The 23,060-nt window shown below is 44.0% G+C and overlaps 1 protein-coding gene across 1 annotated transcript; it reads right to left on the bottom strand.

Moving 5' to 3' along the window:
- Positions 1-548: 548 nt before the first annotated feature.
- On the bottom strand, positions 549-21,833 carry ACRV1 (acrosomal vesicle protein 1). The gene is made up of 7 exons (XM_081891182.1): positions 21,787-21,833; positions 21,134-21,191; positions 19,930-20,051; positions 6,625-6,744; positions 3,073-3,161; positions 1,754-1,888; positions 549-801 (listed from the first exon to the last, which is right to left on the bottom strand). Exons 2-7 carry the CDS (start codon positions 21,164-21,166, stop codon positions 653-655), a joined length of 648 nt encoding a protein of 215 aa, XP_081747308.1. The 5' UTR covers positions 21,167-21,191; positions 21,787-21,833; the 3' UTR covers positions 549-652.
- Between the last annotated feature and the right edge of the window lie 1,227 nt (positions 21,834-23,060).

Raw genomic sequence — 23,060 nt, 5'->3', positions numbered from 1 at the left:
GTCTGCCCTTTCATAGGAACCCATTTAATTCACATGTCCTGAAAACAATGCATGAATCGAAAGGAAACTATCGTTCAGAATCCATGCTTCTCAGGATTTTGTAATACAGTTACCCAATTAAGAATGCATATAAAAATTTGTATATTAAACTGCACAGAAGGACAAACATAAGTGAAAATACACTGTATAAGGGGAAAGTCCTTGATGAGTGTAGTATGCAAAATTATATTAAAAGGTGGCAAATATTAGGAGAAATGCTATAACTTCTTTTTGTGAGGGCTTTTAAAGAAAACCATAAAGTTGTACTGAAATATGGTCAAGATTTGGAAATACAGTCACAGCTGGGAAATGAGGAAGGACCAAAACTGCCAGACTCTCACAGCACTATTTGCAAATAAACATAAACATAATAATATTAATTTATTATTTATACCACACCCATCTGGCTGGGCTTCCCCAGCCACTCTGGGCGGCTTCCAAAAAATATATTAAAATACTGTAATACATCAAACATTTAAAAAAAAAACATGGTTAGGAAGATCAAACACTTTTGAGTCTGCTCAAAGATGAGTTTATTGGACAAAGTGTTCACGTTCTCCATATATACAGAACTGCTGAATTAGGGATGGGCAGGTTACCGCTCCAGCTTCTATTAGCTGTACTTGGGATCATCCCAGATGTTGACATTGTTGCACTTAGGGGTGTTGCCGCAGCAGAAGGTAAAGTTCCTATAATTTGAGTTTTCTTGTAGTCGTCTACATTTGGAAGTGCAGCCCCTGTCCACGAACAGAACTTCATAATCTGTGATGATGAGTTGAGAAAGAATGAGCAAAGAATGAGCTTCAAGGGCCAGTAACGTTCTGCAGGAAATATCTCAAGCACTCCCTGACCTGAACACACACCCTCCAACATTTCTCTAATGAAAATAGGCATGTCCTGTTCAATAACAACAACAACATCATTTTTTTAAAAAATTATACCCTGTGCATCTGACTAAGTTACCCCAGCCATTCTGGGTGGCTTCCAATAGCATAATAAAACTATTCAGGGCTGCCTTCAGATGTCTTCTAAAGGTTGTATAGTTACTTATCTCCTTGATTCAGGGATTGCATAACTCTACACCCTCCAAGATTTCGCTAATGAAAATAGGGATGTCCTAAGGAAAAGTGGGACATTCCAGGATCATATCAGAAACAAGGATGGTTTTTGTAAATCTGGGACTGTTCGTGGAAAATAGGGACACTTGGAGGGTCTGTGAACATCAAAGGAAATAACAAACACAATGTAATTTTTATTTTTTTCTAAAAAGAAATCTACATGTGCTTGTGAACTTTTTTTAAACAAACAAACAAACCATTCCAAGGACTTAAGCCCTCCAGGACATTGGACTGGAAGTTCGACCACCTCCAGTCCATCTGTCCACCTTCCAGTCTTAGGATTGCAGCCATAGGATTGTATCCAATGCTAGCCATACTCAGAGTGAATCTATTGAAAGGAAGGAGCTTTTAAATTTCAGCGAGTTTACTCTTGAGTAGAAGTTAGTTGGATATAGCCCTAAGTATCCCAAGTATGAATGATGTTGGATTTAGATCAAAGGTCGCCAGTGTAGTGCCTGTGGGTTCAAGGGCATCCTTGAGCTCGCCCTCTGGTGCCCACAAAAACCTCAGAGCAACCCCAAATACTGCCCCTTGGGTTACCCCTTTCTCCCAAGAAAATACATAATTTCCCACCATCCCTTCCCTTTAATACTCACTCCAGCTGACCATCCGGTTGTAGCAGAGCTCGTTCTTTTTGGTGATACAACTGCCTGATTTATTTGCACATTTACCATCTGGCTGGACGTCGGCACAGGTAAGACATATGAGAGGCCTATAAACACGAGGTACTTCTGTGGAGGGGGAAAAATCATTTGCTGAATGGCTGCAATGTATTGAGTTGGATAAACTGGGTCTAATGCACTAGAAAAAAAATTCTTGGGTTACTGTAAACAAAACAAAACAACCCAACCAAAAACCCTGGGACATTTTGCCAAATTTAAAAAATCCGCCCAGATGGAAATGTTAATCCTGAAAAAGAGGACGTGTGTGGGAAAGGAGGACATATGGCAACCCTAACGTAATGATATTGAAGAAACAATCCCAGCTCTGTCGCCTAGGTGTTTACAAAGTCTCCCTGAACTCTTTGGGATTCCACTCTGAAATAAGTCCATATAGGATTGCAGCCCTGGTTGTAACTATGCCTCATCAGGACTGCCGTATTTTTCAGTGTATCAGACGAGGGTTTTGAACTATAAATAAGGTTTAAAACCCGGGGGTGTCTTATACATGGGTAGTGGGTAGGGGTGACTGGTTGCAGCTGCGAGCTGCAGATTGTCATTGGCGATTTTGTGTGTGATTGGTGGCTGCGGCAAGGCTTGCTTTGTATTGGCTGATGATGCGTTAAGTGGGTGTGTGATTGGTTGCTTCTTCAAGGGCTGCTGTGGATTGGCTGCTGCTGTGGCAATTGTGCTTCCTATTTCCTGCTGCTGTTTGCGCTTGTTGCAGACTACAGTGGTACCTTGGGTTACATACGCTTCAGGTTACAGACTCCACTAACCCAGAAATAGTACCTTGGGTTAAGAACTTTGCTTCAGGATGAGAACAGAAATCGCACAGCAGTGGTGCGCAGGCAGTGGAAGGCCCCATTAGCTAAAGTGGTGCTTCAGGTTAAGAACGGACCTCTGGAATGAATTAAGTACTTAACCCAAGGTACCACTGTATTGGGTTAGTGGTTTACTGCATCCCCTCCCTCCCAAAAAAGCTCCACAACTCTGGGCCAACCCCCCCCCCCAAAGCTCCACAACTCTGGGTCATTTTCTTAAATTGGAGTCTCCCAAAATACAGTGGTACCTTGGGTTACATACGCTTCAGGTTACAGACTCCACTAACCCAGAAATAAGAACTTTGCTTCAGGATGAGAACAGAAATCGTGCTCCGGCGAATTAAGTTCTTAACCTGAGGCACCACTGTAGAGGGCATGTTATACACAGGGGCGTGTTATACATGAAAAAGTATGGTAATAATAATAACTTACGACTGCTTGCTAGGTAGACTGCGACTATGTAGCTCAGTGCCAGAGTTTTGTACATCTTCTTTCCCTTTCCTTCAGGGCACACGAGGAAGCTGCAGAGACAAATATCAGAGGAACAGAGAATCCCAAAGCCAGCCAGAGGCGGGGAAATGTAAACCAGATGAGCCCTGCTGGCTGAGCCCAAAAAACCATGATAGGCCAGCATCTTGTTCTCACAGTGACTGACCAGATGCCTATGGGAAGCCCAAAAGGAGGAGCTGATCGTAAAAGCTCTCTCCTGCTGCCTCTGGTGGTAGAAATGGAACACAGCCACCATAGCTAATTGTCACCCTCTATAAATGTGTAAAACCCTCAGCTGAAAGTCATCCAGGTTGGTGCCCATCAATACAACTTGTGGGAGTGGATTCCATAAGCGTTGTGTGAAGGTGATTTTTATTTTATTTTGGGGGTTTCTCTTGGAACTTCCAATATTTGACTTCATTGAATGGCCCCAAGTTTGAGTACAGTGGTACCTCAGGTTAAGAACTTAATTCGTTCTGGAGGTCCGTTCTTAACCTGAAGCACCACTTTAGCTAATGGGGCCTCCCGCTGCTGCTGCGCTGCCGGAGCACAATTTCTGTACTCATCCTGAAGCAAAGTTCTTAACCTGAGGTAATATTTCTGGGTTAGCAGAGTCTGTAACCTGAAACGTATGTAACCTGAAGTGTATGTTACCCGAGGTACCACTGTATTATGAGAGAGGGATGCAAACTTCTCTCTATTCACTTTTCGCACTTGTATACATCACTATCATGTGCCCCTCTACTCACATTCCCCCCAAAACTAAAAAGACCCAAATGTTGCAACCTTCCTCTCTCCTTTCAACCCAATGTCCTTTTCTCCTCCTGGAGTGGAGTTGGGGCTTTTTATGCAGTGGGACATTTGTTTGTTTCTCACTCTTCCACTGCCCCAAATTTATTTTAAAGCATAAAATACACCCTTTGTATTGTCATCTATTTCAGACATCTTAGGGCTGTCTCATTGTTGCTCTTTTTCGAGAGGGGGGTGCCTGCCCAAACAATGAAAGTCTGAAAGCAAACGAGAAGAACAACGACACACTCAACCACCCTACCCCATCCATTAGAAACGACACTAGCATAATTCAATCCAACACACACACACACACACACACGAAAGCAATAGAAAAAGGTGCAATGAAACGAAACTGATAATAATAAAATAGCCAAAATAGAGGACCCCACAGAAAGAAAAAGAGAGAGATGTGTGTGGGAGGGGGGGGGGACAGGGGAGAATGCAGAGGGCGGAATATGCAAAGGAAAGACAAAGGGGGGAATGTATGTGTATATATGCATATATGATTTGTTACAAGAAAAACCTGCTCCTTTCCCCTTATGGGGTATCCAAGAGCCCGTATAGAGTCCTTATGTAGGTTCTCTATCGGTAGGAGAAATAACAGAGGCCAAGCAGAGAATATTGAGAAGCAAAGCAGCTAGCAAGCCTGATCTTTATTCAACTGTTGCAAAAGGGTCCCCCACTCGCCCCAGGCAGGGAGGGAGGAGAGAAACCCAGACCTTTGGTGTGCAAGCACTTATATAGACTTTTGGAATTGCCTACCCTGTAAGCTCCAAGACCACTCCCAAAAAAACACCATACATACATCACAGAAAGAGGTGGTCCCCAGCAGAAATTTGAGTGTGTTGCTTCTCCCCTGTCTGCTAGGATACCTGATAATGCCTTATCTGATTGCCTTTTCTGGGTGGCCTGGCCATTCCTTTGAGATGGTAAATACTTAGTTCCTGAAACTCTTACGCATATTGACAGTGTGCTCAGCTTAACAGATACTTGCCAGACTGTATTTACAGGGAGGTGTGAGCCCCTACAATCCAAGGATGATTGGAAAGCTTTTCCTATTTCCTTCCTCCTTGCAGAGAAATATTTGAGGTCCATTTGGGAGAGTCAAAAGAGCTTCAGGATTGTTCTCCTGAACTATTTCAGACACATGGTTTATATACTTATGTATGTGGTTGCCTTGTACATTTATGAATACAGTTGTACCTCGGGTTACATACGCTTCAGGTTACAGATGCTTCAGGCTACAGACTCCACTAACCCAGAAATAGTACCTCAGGTTAAGAGGTTTGCTTCAGGGTGAGAACAGAAATCGTGCTCCGGCAGCGTGGCAGCAGCAGGAGGCCCCATTAGCTAAAGTGGTGCTTCAGGTTAAGAACAGTTTCAGGTTAAGAACAGACCTCCGGAATGAATTAAGTTCATAACCAGAGGTACCACTATATATATAATGACCTTAGAATTCCTATAACAGTATAGTGCAGAAGAAAAGTATTCTGAATTAGATGGCTGAAAATAGGTTGTTGAGGGGGATGTTATCTCCAACTCTTTTATCCCAATAGCACTTTTTTCGAGGTTCGCTAAATTAAATGGGGTAACGGGGTGACTGATTGTTCTCTTAAGCCCCCTTAACAAACTACAATTCCCAGAGAGGTCCTGGGACTCAGCTACAGTGGCAAAGAAAAAGCGCTTTATATGCGTTGTTTATGCATTCTAAGACTGTGACACCAGATGGCGCTGTGGTGTCCTGTTTTCGCCAACCTCGGTTTCTCATACAAAGTTTACAGTGCACTTAACTGAAACACCTCTTTGATGTGTCTAGATCCAGCCCTAATTTCTAATCCGCCTCAGGTGCCAAAATGTCTGAGGATATGACTGCCCTCACAGGGCTCCAATAACCTCCCCATTTGCGTTCCCCCCTACCTCTAAGGAGCTTGGGGCTATGTACCTGGATATCCCCCCTGCTGTTTCTCAACTACAGTAGTACCTCCGGTTACATAACCCTCTGGTTACATAAACTTCACGTTACGAAAGTGGCAAACCCGGAGGTATCGGACCAGGTTTCGCCATGTGCACATGTGCAGAAGCAGTCCTCAGGTTACGGAAAACTCAGGATCCGACCGGACTTTCAGAACGGATCCTGTCCGCAACTGGAGGTACCACTGTATTGTTGCTGGATACTTGCACCAGAAATTTCGCTCCTTAACATTCCTTATGGCAGAGTTAAGTAAAGCAATAGCTCCACCAGCTGGAAGCTAAAATCCATGCAAGGTATTGTGATACTTTCTGTTCAATGCTTTAAAACATGCCTCTCCATGTTTTAGGAAGGGGCTCAAGGGAGGGAATGTGCAGAGTTTGAGACAGTTGTTACAATGGAGATGAGAAGATTCGGGAGAGTTTGTTGGTGTGTTGGTGGCTGAAGAAGAAGAGATGAGATATGAAGCTATAGAGGAGAAAGAGGCCTTGTAAATTAATGTAAGAACTTCGGACCTGGCCTGGTAGCATATGGGCAGCTAATGAAAGCTTCTTAGTTATTTCCTCTATCAAAATTTAGATAACACTGATCCCCCAGTGTGGGATACTCACCAGAATTCCCTTTTAACATGTTAAAGCCAAGTGATAGCTTCGCTAGCTGGAAGTTAAAATCCATTAATAGCATTTCAATGTTTTCAGTGCTTTAACAACCAAACAAAATAAAACTGTGCCTACCTGGGAGATGCATGCAGATGGAGTGAAGGAAGGGAGAGGTCAAGGCAGTGTGTAGAACAAAGCGTTACTAAGGAGACTGGAATGTTGGGGAGGATGGAACTTGAAGCTTTGGGTACCCAGCTAGAGAGTCAGTGAGAGGAGTAAAAAGGGATGAGATGTGAAAATGGGGAACTGGAGGGAGAGAGGTTTTTTTTTTAAAAAAAAGTCCTCTCAAGGAAGCTATCAATGGTTCTAAAAATCATTACAACTTCAGTGTGATATAGAAAAATAGGGGTGGTTGGCTTTTGCTGCCCAACTCCCCAAGGGACTGAGTCCCCTAAGTCCATGATCAGTCAGAAATGATTGGATGGAGGCAGGATGCCATGAAAGCAACAGAGTTCCCTCCCTCCTAGCAATGAAGCAAGAAAGATCCAGAACCAAGAAGAAACATCTCTTTTAAGGGTTTGCATTTTCACATGGAGAAGGAGGACACCCCCTCTACAAACAGTCAGAAATTATATCACACATAAGCTGGGGTTACTGTGGCTCAGGCAGGCCAAGGTGTGATATTCATCAGGATTTAGCAAGTTTTACATCGTTCAGTTTACACACAACATTAGCATTTGATAAGCATCAGACTTCCCTCAACGCAGAGCATCTGGGCAAACAATGACAATACAAAGGAGGTTCATAGATATAGGGGAGGAATCCCTTCAGGAACTCCCCCTGATTGCTATCTGCCTACTTGTTCTCAGGCAAAAGGGGATTAAGGAGGCAGAGGAAATATTTAGAGTCTTTAGGAGAGCCAATATGACTTTTGGATTGCTCTCCTGTACTATTTTAAACATCTGGTTTATATACTTAAGTATGTGTGTTTACCCTGTGCAATTATCAACATTAAATTCTATATTTGAGACCTCTGAATTCCTATAACAAATGAAACAGTGCTTATGAAAATCACTTCAAACCTAGCTAGCTTTCTAGCTGGCTAATAACTTTTTAATAACACAAATAAATGAATAATTGCAACACTTTCTGGGATCATTCCTCCAGGAATAAGGGGGCACATCACACTATCCTACCCCTTAAACCTAACCCAGATGGATGCCCAGAAGGACACTGTGGTCAATGGTACTGAAAGCCGCCAGGTCTAGGGGAACTAATGGAGTTATGCTGTGTCATTTATTTGCTTTCACAAATCATCCACTCAGGTGACCAAGGATATTTCTACCTCAAACCTAGGCCTGAAGCATGTTCCATATGCTCAGTATCTTCCAATGCCATCTGGATTTGAGAAGCCTCTTGAGTGTGATTTTGTGGATGAACCGGACTCATGCCGCACGCAACTAACACATAACAATTCAAGAAACCGCAGTAACGTTTTGAAAACCTGCATGTATGTTTTTGATCAATGGGGTGGGGATGGTGCCCAACTAACTTCTAGGGTGTGATTACTAACTTCTAGGGGCAACGAGATGGTTGGACAGTGTTCTCGAAGCTACAAACATGAGTCTGACCAAACTGCAGGAGGCAGTGGAAGACAGAAGTGCCTGGCGTGCTCTGGTCCATGGGGTCACGAAGAGTCGGACACGACTAAACGACTAAACAACTACAACAACAACAAGGGGCAAAACAGTGATGGAGAGCAGCATCTTTACCCTGCCCAGAATCTTACCACCCCTTTATTGTTTGCAATAAACTGAGTATCATCTCTCTGCAGCTTTGAACATGAACATTATATAGTGCTCAAAATTCCTATCACGCGTTTTTCTGACTTAAAACCCATGAGATTTTTATTACCTCCTGTGCAAAAGGAGAAGCTTGTAAAAAACTCAACATTTATGGCATCAGACCACAACAGTAAATATTATTTGTATTGCTTTTGTACAGTTTTCTAGTCATTATCCAACTTCAGGCTTGACTAGAGGAAAGATGCAGGAGTCTGCATACTGTATAGGGAATTAAAACAGTTTGACACTGCGGCTTGCTGGACAGCAGGTGGCAGACTTTGGCTTTGGCATATGTAACTCTGGTTCAAAAAATAAATAAAACCTACAAGCAGCGTTCTTGTGGATTCACTCCCACTATAATAAACTCACAAGAGCCCATGCATTTTCAAGATGAGTGTTGTACCTCATTATGTGTACTGTTGCATATGCAAAGGAATTGTATGCAATAAGAGCCATAGCCTGAAAAGCAGGTCTTTTGGTCACTTTGAATTGCCAGCTCATAAAACTATAGGTGCAGCCATGAAAAATTGGTGAGATTCTAACGCTGCCTAAACCAAAACATTTTGCTTAAAAGATCTCCAAGTTCTTCAAACAGAGCATGCCATTATCTGCAGGTAGAATGGGGCATTCTGACCTCTGAGCAGTTGAATTCAAGGACAGCTTTTTGGCAGCTCAGGATGTTGTGAAACTACAAAGACAAATGCCTTGGGTTTCTGTGGCCCACCCAGGGTAGATGGGAGATCTTTTTAAAAAAGAATGTGATTGCTAGTGAGCCAACTCTGATACCAGAAAGGCTATCTGTCCTCCCTACCCATGGAAAGGCCGAGTCTCATAGCATGTTCCCATATCTAAACTGTTAGGGAGTTTCGAAATGATGCTTATTGCTTTCTCATCTCAAGTAATTGCGACATTGAAGTTGAATTTTTTTTGGGGGGAGAAGATCATTAGTTAGAGCCTCTGCTTTTAAAAATTTCTTACTTCAACTTGCATAATCCTGAAAGACAGAATTCAGAAACTTAGGGTGCATAATCGCTATCCCTTTAAAGCACATTCAAAGCATGTTCTCTCCCTCAAAGAATTCTTGGCACCGTAGCTTGTTAAGGGTTTCTGGGGATTATGGTGGCTCCCTGGGCATCTTTGGAAGTTTCTGAAAATACTTCTGATGATAACCCAGAGTGAGCCGTGGGTAGCTGGGTGTACTGAATAAACATGTATCATCAATAATTTTTATTGTTTATAGCCAATGGCCATCACAATACAGTATGAGCACAAATCACACAGCTACAAAACCAAAGACATTGCACGCACTGGACCAATGTCCAAAATTTAGGAACGTTCCTTCTAGTCAGCATCCCTACAGTTTGGCACTTGCACTTTTCAGAAATGTTGCCCTTATCTTTATTGCCAATAGTGCAAATAATGCCACCCTATAGCTGATGCACTTATCGACATCTGCCAAGGATAAACATGTACCGAACAGTTTCAAAATTATCTTTGATCTTTGTGTTCCTTAGTACTCTCAGATGCTGTGTTCCATAGCCCCTCCCACCATACGCCTAGAGTTAAGTTTGTAGCTGTGTTCCAATATTCCAATATTTCTAGCTGCAAAGATGAAAAAGATTAGCAGGTCCTTAAACAGTAAATTCATGTAGCCATTGGATCAGGTTGTATCACCTGTCCCATCATCGAAAAACCTTTTTTGACTACCATTTTCCAAAAGGATAGTACTGATTTGCATGCCCGCCATATATGGAAATATGAACTTAGCCATCAACATCCTCTCAAACATTAAGAACTTGAATGAGAGTTTAACTTGGGGAAAATATCCTTTCGATCATTTTTTAACTTTGCCTATTTTAAGGCAGGGTGAGCCGTTGTGGTACCCTCCAGATGTTGTGGGTTATAATGCTCATTGGCCCCACGTCAATACAGGCAACAGCGAAGAAAGATGGGAGTTGTTGTTCAGCAAAATCTGGAGGCAACACCTTTGGCTACCCCTGTGTTAATATCATATTATTGTCTTCATATTATTTTACTATGCGCATCAATAATTTCCATATCCTCTTTCCCAAATCAGTCACAATTTTATGTGCTTAGATCATACTCCCCTTCACACACACCCATTTATAAACTGAAGAAAAGCAAAACCATAACAGTTTTGTGTCTCTTCTCAGGGGAAAGCTGCCTCACAGATTAGCAGTGCAAAATTAAAATATTCAGAGGAGAAGACAGCTGGATGTTTGAGATACTTTCAAGCAATCTCAAAATCTTAGATTCCCATCCTCAAAATAGTTTAGCAAACAGAAACAGAAATTAAATTATTAAAGCATGGCCAACTTAGCTCCACTAATCCCAATGGGTCTCATTTGTGTACAAGTTAGTTGGATACAACTCTGTGTTTCTCCACTGGCCAGCAATATCCCTTTCTGCATGAAGGTATCTCTATTTCAATACCAGAGAAATGTAGCGGGAAGAGGAGATCCCTTAATGAAGGAGGGGGCAAGCTAGCAAGTAGGTAACTCAAAGCTTGGTTTGTGGCATTTATTGTGATAAATGGTATGCAGGTGTGTGCTCCTTGCTCCTTCTTATCTTGGTTGGCTCATTTATAACCTGCTTTTTGTCTTCAAATGAAGTCTTATTCAGCCATTACTGCAAACTGGAAAAATTCGCATGTCAAGGAGAGGGCAGGAACATTCCTTCCACCCTCTGCAAGTTCAAGGGAGAGTGTCTCCAGTGGGGAGCCTGCTTCTTTCTTTGTAAGCTCCTTGGCAGAATGGAGAACCCTGATTTTTCCAGGGTTCTACATCAAGCTGAAGCGTCCACAGCTACATAAGGGTTCTATGCTGCAAACAGTCACTACTGAATTCATGGACTGCACTAGCAATGGAGGCATAGCTTTAAAAAAACAACAACCCCACAACCCTCATACTATGCCTCCCCTCACACCCAGAACCTCCAGTCTGCAGCAACTCCCAAACAGGACATGAGATGTTGCTTTTGCAATGGATGAAGTTACATTTGGCAAAATCTGAGGTTGTTTGGGGGAAAGGGGGAACATTCTCAACACCTCCCTCTTTCTCCATCTTTTTCCCATGGAGGCCTGTGACATGCCCTTCCAAAATGGCACACCCGCAATGGAGCCCATTGCAAGGAGGAACTGGAAAGAGAATTTTAAAGTGTGTGTGTGTGTGTGTGTGTGTGTGTGTGTGTGTGCTGGGAGACCCTGCCCGGTTTTGGAGGGCAAGCATGGAGCCCAGCTTCTTGACAGAGAGAAAGCGCACCTGGCAGCCCTCTGCTCCCATAGCAACCAAATTTGTAAGTTTGTTTCTTGTCGAAGAAACATTCAGCTCAGGAGTAAAAGATTGGCTTGGGTACTGAAAATATGAAGGTTCCAGCCCTTTCTTGTTAAAGCCACATCAGGAGGAGGTGGCATCGTGGGCTCCACGCCCCCAACACAAGCGCTGAGGCTGGTTTCCAGCCCCCATGTGATCAGGGGAATCCTTGGGACTACGTCATCGCCTGAGCCAGCCAATTGGCTGGCTCGGGGTGTGTGGCTTGCCTCACTTAAGGCAAGCTCGACCCCAGGATCTCCCTCATTTGCCTGCGCAGCTGTTGTTGTTTCCCACCCACCCGCCCTTTAAGGTTTCTCTTTTGACCTTGCTATGGACCTTGGTTAGTCACCGTTAAGGGGCCTGGTAGGAATTTTTTCCACTTGGCAAATTGGCACCGGCCATTTGGTTTTTCGTAGCAAAAATGCCGGTTAGGCATTGGTAGGGGTATTGTTATGTAGATGTGTAGGGGGGGAGGAGCGCCATCACCTCTCCCATATACTGAACGGTAGTCTGGTAAAGGATTCCGGGGGGGCGTGGCCTCATCCGAAGCCTATGGAGGCCAGGACCTAAAGTGCCCCCCCGAGTGGTGACCACGGGGGAGTGCCTAGTTGATGTGCATCAGCAGGGCTCCCCCTGCTGGTGTTAACCCTTCCTGGTCTTCATGTAAGCAGGCTGAAGCCGGATAGTCTGATAGGACCAATGCCTAAGCCAATACCGCTCTTACCTGTAACCAACAAAGTTGTGGCCAATTTTAGCCCATTAACCTAATACAATGTTGTCCCGTGTCTTTATTTCCATTGGGGGGAGGCGGGAACTCGCCACGCAACTCCTCTGTAGTGTGAATTTAGTCGTCGTGGCTGCTAGGGGTTGGGGAGAAATCAGGTGCAGTTCACATTTAAAGGCAAACTTATCTAATAGCAGTTTCTGGAACAATGTGCGAACCAAAATACAGCCATCCCACCTTAGGTATGCTCAGGCGGCAGAGCATGCGACTCTTAACCTCAGGGTCATGAGTTTGAGCCCGACATTGAGCAAAAGATTCCTGCCTTGCAGGGGGTTGAACTAGGTGGTACTTGTGGCCCATTTCAACTCTACAATTCTATAATCCTTCAATAACTGCATGTGGCGATCACACAGGGTCCCCGGACATTTGATGGTCTATTGAACCCTGTGCCACCACTGTAATTGCTTTCTTCGCTGCCACCAACCTGTTTCTCATGGGTACACACGGAGTCCAGTCAGTTGTTAACATTAACAAATAATCAAGTTTATTTTATAGGCATGAACAAGCTTATGGCTTCAGTTAATTATTTTTGGCAGTTTCTTAATCTTAGTTACTTTACTGAACTATTCGTTCCTAACAACTTCAAACTGATTATCCCAACTAACTATCTGACACCACCTAACAATTCCTCTCACTCTCTCACAACACAACTCGACCAACCCACAGACTATTCTTCCCTCTTCCTTCTCCAACTCCCAACTCCCGACTGACTTCCACTCTCACTCTAACTCCTCCTATCACTTTCCACTGGCCAATCACATCACACTCATTTTAACCCTTTCCTTATGACCCACCTAGGAGGCAAACGCCACACTGCACTTCTCTGAATTTTGCAATGCAATTCTCCAGTTAAACAATGTGTAAGAAAAATGCACATACAAGGGTTACAGCATGCATATAAATACATATTGTCATGGGATAGTGGGGGAACAGGAATCGTCCAGATCCCTGGGTGTCAGATTTCCCCCTCTAGATTCTGACAGATCTTCCCATGCATGGTGGAGATTCGAGCGGGAGTGCTCAGTGAGTTCTGGTCTCTATAGATTGCTCTCCTGAGACAAAGGTGAGTTTACAACCACCTCCAGAGCCATCTGCAATGAGTTGACTCTCCTGTAGCAGGCAAGCCCATGAGGAAAGGCTTCGCCAACTGCAGCGATCCTTAGTCAACAGCGAGACTCTTTCCTTTTGAGCATCTAGGAAAAGGAGAAAGCCAATCCAGGCCCTCTGTTATTTCATCCCAGCCTCTCCCTGGACTTCAGGGGAAATTCCTTCTCCAGACCCAATGCCTGTGTCATGTCTCATCGGTTTGGGGCTATTTACCTTTATTTAGCTTCATTTATCCATCAACAAGGCCCCTGGGAGCCCTGAGTGACTGTCCCAAAGATGGCTTGGATCTAAATCACTTTGATCTAAATTACAGAGGTCAGGAGAGTAACTGAGGGTGGGGGGAGCTGGAGGATAATCAGAATGTCAAGCAGCCTGAGTTCTGTCTCTTTGAAACCAAAGTGTGTGTGTGTGTGTGTGTGTGTGTTCTCTGACATAATTATCTTTTCTTCTTTCCCCTCTTGTTTCAAGCAAAGCAGTCCTTTCTTCTAGGACTGGGATGGGGAACCTTTGGTGCTTTAGATGTTGGTGGACTCCGTCTCCCATCAGCCCCAGTCAGCATAGCTCTTGGTCAGTGCTGATGGAAATTGTGGCACAACTATATCAGGAGGGCCTTAGGTTCCTCATCTCGGTTCTATCATACCCTCCAACATTTATCTGATGAAAATAGGGACGTCCTATTTAACAACAACAACAACAACAACAACTTTATTATTTATACACCACTGTCAGGCTTTGGGGAATCAGCTTCCTTCCCCATGGCCGTAAATGAGTAGATCAAATGAAAGGGAATTCTTACCATTTTATTTCCTTGATAAACACAGTGAAGGACAAAAGAAAGCATCTAAGCAGAATGGCAGTGCTCCTAATTAAGGTCACTCCCCCCTCCATCCCTATTAATCTACGTCACTTCTATGTCTTGTAATCTGAGCTTGTACCCTCTGTGCTTTCTGTTCCTACACTTTCTGAATTCTCCGTGACTTCGAGGAAGTGGGGTGGATACCATCCAGAGACTGTGAATCTGTTAACTCTCTCTCTTCTGGTGTTTCTTCTGCTAGCTGTTCCCCATCCAGTATTTCCCAGCTTCTGCCTTCTTTGCCCCTCTGTAAACCACTGTGCAAATCTATACTGTCCTCCTGCTCCTGGGAAGATTCAGGATCAAGATGAGGGGGTGGCTCCCACCGTTCTTCCTCTGTGCAGCCCTCCTCAGCACGATCCCTCACATCCACCCATTAAACATTTTTTAAAAACCCTATACAGGGCTGCCTTCAGAGGTCTTCTCAAGGTTGTATAGTTGCTTATCTCCTTGGCTCAGGGCTGGCATAACTCCATGCCCTCCAGCATTTCTCCATTGAAAATAGGGGCATCCTAAGAAAAAGCAGGACATTCTGGGATCAAATGAGAAACCAGGACAGCTTCTGTAAATCCAGGAGTGTCCATGGAAAATAGGAGCACTTGGAGGGTCTGTTCTGTGAGCTTTTGCAGTGGCCAAAGGGGGTTAAACAAAACCATGATCCCGCACAAGGATGGAAGAATGAGGAAACCCCAATAAAGGAACAGTGGCAAAAGAAATTGATGAACTATGCAGAATTGGCTAAACTGACATACAAACTGTGAGATAAGGACAACTGTGACTTTAAAAAAGGATGGAAACTTTTTTCAAAGTACTTAAAAAGACAAGAAAATGAATTGGACTCCTTGGCAGGTTTTGAATAAACATACACAAATTTATTGATTGATAACATGGTAGATAGGTAATATAAGGATTGATATAATTTCATAATATGCAGAGAATAACATGTGCTGAGAAATCAGAGAGAGGAGGTGAGGGAAGTCTCAGGGGGAGGGGGGAAGGAAAAATAATGAATATGATACATTCTGATATATTGTTATGTTGAAATTGTTAATAATTTCAAGTGGGGTCATACCATTTTAAACATTCATGGTTTTCTCCAATGAATCCTGAGAACTGTTGTTAAATGTGCTGGGAGTGGTTAGGAGGCCCCTATTCCTCCACAGAACCACAATTTCCAGAGTGGTTTTACAGTCAAACACTGTTACCAACGAACTTTTCTACCTTGGTAAAGGGGAAATTGATCCACGTCACCCTAGGGTATCACAGTGGGAAGGAGTGAAGTGCTACCAGAACAGAACTTTGGGGCAGACATCCAGGACCCCATTCAGCAGAATGAATGGAAAGACCGTCAAATGCAGCAGCAGAGCTAGCTTACCACATTTTGAGGTAAGTGCAATAATACATACTATCGTTTAAAAAGCAGCCCAACTCCCTGGTAAGTCTATCAAGTCCAGAGTCTAAAATTGTCTAATGTGTACTGCTTAGAGTCAGGTCAGTTTGGGGGGAAGCAATGAGGTCTTCATTTCCTGTTAAGCCATTAGCTCAATGGATGGCCTTCAGCAAGGAACCCTCAACATCGAGCCACCGCCATCTGTGTTCGAGGATAATAATAACAGCTTACAATATAGGGTGGTTGTAGAGCTTATTGTTATAAATATTAAGCAGTATTCTGTTATGTGGTGTTTTGCAAGAAGTGCTTAACGGTTCTGGAAAAATCCAGAAAACCACTCTGTGTGTGTGTCTGTGTGTGTTGGGGGGGCATGGAAAGGGACTTGGATCTCTGGCTAGCACCCCAATGCTATGCTCATTTTGTCAGAACAAACCATATCTGTCAACCATCCCGCTTTGAGCGAGACATCCTAGAATTACAGAAGCTATCTCGGCTTCTGATTGGATCCTGGTATACCCCATTTTTGCTCCCACAAGAGTGTGGCCCCCAAAGATGCCCATTTTGGGGGGCCATGCTCTCATGTGAGTCACCTGGTTCCTATGAGAGCACCCCCTAATGACATGCATTTTGGGGGGCCCTGTTGTTGCACGAGTTGCACGACTAACACGGGTCCACGGACATGAAATACGCTTGTCCTCTGCGGTATGTTGGACAGTATGACATACTCCTTTTGTTGATCTCAGCACACTATGCATCTAAGTGAAGCATCCCAGGATCACTCACAGGCTCATGCTTCTCTTCTGTTGTCGATCAGTTCTGGCTTTAGGCATCAAGGGATCCTTTATCATATAAAATTTATACAAAGTGAGTGTCGTGCATTCTTTCTGGATTTAATAGAATAATAGGAGAAGGGGCATGGGGAAGGAAATTGGGGGACAGACTTGTTTGACAGGAGAAAAATTGGGTATTGCTGCATATAACTCGTTCCAAATTGGAACGGGGTGGAATCAAAACCACATTTCGTCAGAGTTCAGACACAGACCGGTACAAAAGAAGGCTCACGTAGCCAAACCATAAAAGCCCCTTCAGAAAGGCTGAAACCAACACACATATATATATTTCTTTCTGAAAAGTTCATCCCTTTCACCCGAAGGGGTGGAACCCGACATTAATAGGATCACTGAGCTGTGGTGTACTGGTAAATTTTGAAGTGTAGGATCCCCAATAGCCATGCAAAGTATACCCCCTTGTGCAAATTAATTGAAACAAACAATGTAGTTTATTGTACAAAACTCACATATGCGTACATTAATCAACATCATGACAATCCTATGCATAGTTTCTCTGGAGAAAGTGTGACTGAACTTGTAGTGTATGCTTTATATATATATATATATATATATATATATATATATATATATATATATATTGTTTTCAATATATATATATATTGAGAAAGTGTGACTGAACTTGTAGTGTATGCTTCATATATATATATATATATATAGTTTTCAATAACAATAATCCAATGTACATGTCATTGTATCAATAACGTATTATAATATCAATTTCAATATCAATCAATCAAATACCCAATTCTGACTGCATAGATTCAATACACACTGAAGTTTAACAAAAGACCTTCAGCCAGCTGAAATTCAACCTTTAGCTTCAAATTAGAAATGCAAACTATCTTGCAAACAAATCTAAGCTGCGAGCATGAAGTAGGAATGCCATCAAAGAAAATGAAAATAAGTATCCTGTCTCTGTTTGATTCCATTCCCCCTTCTCTGACTTTCTGTATGCTTATCTGCCACAAACAAACTTGAAAGCCTCATTCTCACCTCACCTGATTACCAGAGCAAACAAGGCCTTTCAATTGCCCTGAGGTCAGTGGCGTAGCGTGGGAGGTGCGGGGGGGCGGCCGCACCCCCACATCTGGGGGTTAGGGTTAGGGGTGCAAATCCACAGGTTAGGGGGTGCAAATTACTTGCCTTGCCCCGGGTGCTGACAACCCATGCTACGCCACTGCCTGAGGTTCCAGCAGATTAAGTCATTGCTTCTGCTCTGAAAGGTCCTGGAGCTGCCCTGCCCTGCGTTCTCCCTCTCTCCAGCACACCACAGTCTCTGAGAGAAGCAAACACTCATAAAAGCAACCGAACACAGGATGTAGGAGTTAAATTGGAGGATTCCATGCTATGTCACCAGGAAAAGACTTTCCAGGAGGAGAGAAACAACAACAGAGCCTGTATCCATTTGGGTGGATTTCAAGCATAGGCTGTTAACCTCATTGTTGTGGGCTATTCCTCATCTCCGATTGATTTGGAAAGTATTTAATTTGGAAAGCATTTGAGACCTGGCTGTTGTTGCCTTTCTTCTTTCTCTTTTTTTCACTGATAGCAGGAACCATTGAGAGCAGTAAATGGAAAACATCATTTTGTGTCTCTAAAGGGAAGCACAATAGGTTCTCGGAAATACAAGCTGACCCCCAAATAGGGAAATTGATTCATGCACTCATTTAAAACAACCTTTTTAAAAATTAAATCATTTGTTCTCTGCTTGCCAAGACCCAGATGTGGGATGACGAGGCCTTCACCGAAGTTGCGAAGCGAGACCGAGGAGGTGGGTTCAGTTTTTCTCACATTTGTTCAAAGGCTTCCATAACTGCATCCTCACCACACACCTCAGCTGTATAATCCATTCTCAGACCAACATTGTTATCAAAGGGCTAAATTCACTTTGGGGATAAAAGTGGGTTGCTCAAGTGATTTCATTAAGGTTAAACTTCTGAAATATACTCGGAGTCGAGTGTGGATTTCATGCTCTTTATTCAGCTCATAGTAGCGAGGAATGAATGTTTCCCCAAAATATCTGCTTTATATACATTATTTACACAATGGGCCGCACTTGATTGGCTAATTCCTGGATTCCCCTGTAGGCCAATCAAGTTGCGGATTCACTTCCACCTGGAGCTGGATTGGGTGGCTCCTGCGGACCAAACATACTGCTGCATTGTTCTAGGACCAATCAAACTGCTGCATTTGGATCCTATTCAACTCAGTATATAACAGCTTCTGTGTCCATTTTCCTTGCCAAAATAAAAATAAAAATAGAAAAGTGGAACAAAAGCCCCCAAGGGGAGAAGAAGCAATCAGACCAGAGGAACTCCCATCAACCAAAGCAGAGAGGGTTTTTTTTAAAAAAAAAAAAAAGACCTGAGAGCAAAACTAGGTGTGGTGTAGAGAAATGTGAATGCACGTTGTTTTCCCCAAAGTATTATGGGAGCTGTAGTTTCTATTCCCTTTACAGAGCTGCAATTCCAACCAGCTTTTAGCAGGATGAGCCTAGGTTCATCGTAGTAGAATGGCAAGGGAGAGATGGACAGCGTGGCAATGATCCTCCTCTGACGGAGAGGGCAGGGCAAAAGGAAGTGGTGTGCACACAAACATGCTTGTATGAGGTAGAGATAGAAGTCAAAAGATTTTCATCCATCTAACTGCTTTTCATCCAATTGCTGTTTGTGTGCCCTTCGCAGTATGTCTGCATAGGGCACTTCTGGCTACACGGTGTGTGGAATTTCACATAATTAAATTATGTAATTAATTGCATTATTCTATGCTGTTAATTTAAGGGACGCAGGTGGCGCTGTGGTCTAAACCACTGAGCCTCTTGGGCTTGCCGATCAGAAGGTCGGCGGTTCGAATCCCAGCGACGGGGTGAGCGCCCATTGCTCGGTCTCTGCTCCTGCCAACCTAGCAGTTCAAAAGCACGCCAAAAGTGCAAGTAGATAAATAGGTACTGCTCCGGCGGGAAGGTAAACTGTGTTTCCCTGCGCTGCACTGATTTCGGTGCTCCATTGAGCCAGAAGCGGCTTATTCATGCTGGCCACATGACCCGGAAAAACTGTCTGTGGACAAACGCTGGCTCCCTCAGCCTGTAAAGCCAGATGAGCACCGCAACCCCAGAGTAATTTGTGACTGGACTTAACTGTCAGGGGTCCTTTACCTTCACCTTTTTATGCTGTTCAATGGTAAACAAAGGAAACATAGCACATAAGCAGGAACAGACATCAAGTAAATATCATTTGCAGACTGAGAACAACAACTGTAGCAAACCCCATTTGTACTCACTGGATTGATTCCATTGCAGACATGGGATGAGTAAGAGAACACCAGCAATTTCTGCTCTCATTTCTGTTTCTGTCAGGATTCTCACATCTACATGTGCATCTTGCCTGTGTATTTTGTTCATGCTGGGTGGAAAAAACAACATGTACTGTAGATCCCTCTCTGTGTCATCACTGATTCTGCATCCTGACTCATCATTCCAGAAAGCTCTTGGGTTCACCATTAGCTCAAGTTCAAGAACCTATTACATTAGCAATGGGGGCATGAACTGGTTCTGTGCAAGTGTAGATAACCCCCCCTGGTTTCACATTCTGATGCCATTAGCCACACCTGGCCCCGGCTGTTTAAAGTTATGCTTGGCCTGCTAATTATGAGTTAAAAGCTTTGGCTCCCTCTAGCATCGAGGCATCGAGGGAATGCACACCTGCCAGGGTCTGAAAAAGTCTAGGTTTTTGCTCCCTTCCTTGACCTCGTAGTTCCTGCCTCCTGGAAGCAAGGCAAAGAAAGCCAGATCAGGTATTCTAATATTTGGATTCATAACATTCCTAAAGTTATGCTAAAAGTGAAAACCATAAAAAATACTTTGTGTTGCCATGTTTTACGGTTAAGAAAATAGACTGAAGCTGTTTTATTCTGCTCTGCCTACAAGTTCTGAGTTACATGATCATTTATTCCATCCTCATCAAATGGCTCGCATTTTCATTAGTCTACCATGCAGTGCAGGGACGCGGGTGGCACTGTGGGTTAAACCACAGAGCCTAGGGCTTGCCGATCAGATGGTCGGCGGTTCGAATCCCCGTGATCGGGTAAGCTCCCATTGCTCAGTCCCTGCTTCTGCCAACCTAGCAGTTCGAAAGCACATCAAAGTGCAAGTAGATAAATAGGTATGGCTTCGGCGGGAAGGCAAATGGTGTTTCCATGTGCTGCTCGCCAGAAGTGGCTTAGTCATGCTGGCCACATGACCTGATAGCTGTCTGTGGACAAACGTCAGGTCCCTCGGCCAGTAAAGCGAGATGAGCGCCGCAACCCCAGAGTCGTCTGCAACTGAACCTAACTGTCAGGGGTCCTTTACCTTTACCATGCAATGCAACCAAATCCCTCTCCTACTGACAACCTGGTCACTTTTTGAGATGATGGGGGAATGGCTAGGATGCATGTGGAGGAAAACCTGAAGCAAATCCATCTAGTCAGGTCAGACAAAGCTCACCTTAAAGCTGTGGTGGAAAACCTGTTGCCCCATCTGGGGGACTGCAGATTTCCTATCGCTGGTGAAGGTATTAAACAACATGAGTGGGTTCTACGTCGTCATTTATTCCTGAGAGGAAACCTAGGGCTACCATTGGATTTTTCCAAAAGGGAGATCTGGGGTTAACCTGGACTGACGTCTAAGGAATTCCAAGGGAAGAAGAAATAACTTCAGTAACCCCACCCCAAACCACTGAAAGTCCCCACCCAACTTTTGAAGCCTGAAGAAGAAGCTGCAAAAGCTGGCGGTGTGGGCAGGCAGTGAAAGACAGGAATGTCGCCCCAGCACCGTCTGCTTAGGAGAAACCTCTGGAAGGAAACCTCAAGGAAAGCAAAAAGACTTCCAGTAGGGCCAGTGTTCTGAAGGATGCTAAAGCTTGTGCACATTTTGTCCTAATGACGATATTGCCCGACTTCACGTTTTGAAGGGATTTCCTGTATGGACTAACATGGCTGCCTGTTATTTTCTTCTTCTACTGTCCAGATAAAAAAGAAAGTGCCAAATCTGTATGTGCAGAACCTGGCGTGTCCGGCAGTGTGGGCTGAGGGGGTCTTCAGCCCCCCGAAAAAATTCAAGGAGGGGGTTGTGACCCTGCTCTGCCTCCTTCTCCTTACCCAATGCTCTGTGGGGAGAAGGAGGGCAAGCTCTGTGCTCCCCATTCCCCACCAGCATTGCAGTGGCGGGACACATGTGTGGCCTGGCCAGGCACTTAAGTACTGATGTGCTAGGCAGGGGCGGGGCATGTCACATGATGTGTTACATGATGTGCCCCTCCATGTGGGTGGCAAGTTGGTGCCCCTGTGAAGATCTTTAACTTGGGCGCATCCTTCAGACACAATGTGGGGGTGGGAATGGAAAACGCGCTGTGGTTTCTGGATCTGTTAAACCCGTTTAACACCTTTAGCCCAAAACAAGTTACTTGGTTCATGCACAGCCTACAGATTTTGCTTTTTTAATGTCTGTAACCCATAAATGTGGTTTCTGGAGGGAGGAAAAAGAAAGGAAACACCACACACACACACACACACACACACACACACACACACACATCCCAAAGGTTGAAACAAGGAACTGTCCCTTCTGAGCAGCGGCTGAGTGCCCAAATCCACATATCTACACAGTTTTGTTTTTAAATGCAACCCTGTAAGTTAGCCAGAGAAAAGGCCCAGTCTGTCCCATGTTTCTTTTCGCAAAAAAGTCTGCTCCATCTGGCAATTATGTCATGTGCATAACATACCCCATGACCAGGACTAATGAGGCAAAAGGTGGTTGGGTGGGGGGAGAAGAGACCCAAAACATAAGACTCGTGTATTTAAGAAGGGGGAGTGAGGTAGCCTTCCCTCTGGCTAGAAACTGGCCTGGCTGAATTTCCTCTATCCCAGTGTAAGCACCAGGGCCCCTGCTGAACAGACGCCAAGTCAGAACAGCTCTTGGAATCTGGTCTTTTTCTTGTCTACGGTTACGGAATTTTCCAGAAGGTTTTCTCCCAGTTCTGTTAAAAATGACTCTGTGGCTGTGTACACACTGTACATTCACAGGGTGCCCCCCTTCAAAAAGGGGGGGGGAGAATCCTGGGAACTGTAGTTTACCCCTCACAAAGGTACAGTTTTCAGAAGACTTCAGGTGGGGAAAACACACCTTAAATGGGCTTCAAATGGATGGTGTTTGCACAGCACAGAGGGCAAATTATCTGAAAGGAAAACAACTATACTCATGCAAAGAAGACACTGCTCTTGAAAGGAAGGCGTATTTGGTCCATGTTACAATGAACAAGGTTCCTTGTGGGTAGAGTGGTTTGGTTTGTAAGAGCATGAGATTCTGGCTTCCAACAAAATATTAAAATACAGTAATGCAGCAAACATTAAAAGCTTCCCTAAACAGGGCTGCC

This window comes from Podarcis melisellensis (genome assembly GCF_964234715.1).
Source record: "Podarcis melisellensis genome assembly, chromosome: 15".
Taxonomy (NCBI): domain Eukaryota; kingdom Metazoa; phylum Chordata; class Lepidosauria; order Squamata; family Lacertidae; genus Podarcis; species Podarcis melisellensis.
The sequence above is the reverse complement of the archived record's forward strand: the minus strand, read 5'-3'. Positions and strand labels throughout refer to the sequence as shown.

What these genes read in the sequence shown, in the direction of transcription:
- ACRV1 (XM_081891182.1), bottom strand. Translation starts at nt 21,166, where the DNA reads ATGGGGCAACAGGTTTTCCACCACAGCTTTAAG. An exon ending in TCTGCAATGGAATCAATCCA is followed by an intron (nt 6,745 to 19,929) that starts GTGAGTACAAAT and finishes CTGACTCTCTAG; the next exon opens with CTGGGTACCCAAAGCTTCAA. An exon ending in CAACCGGATGGTCAGCTGGA is followed by an intron (nt 802 to 1,753) that starts GTGAGTATTAAA and finishes TCATCATCACAG; the next exon opens with ATTATGAAGTTCTGTTCGTG.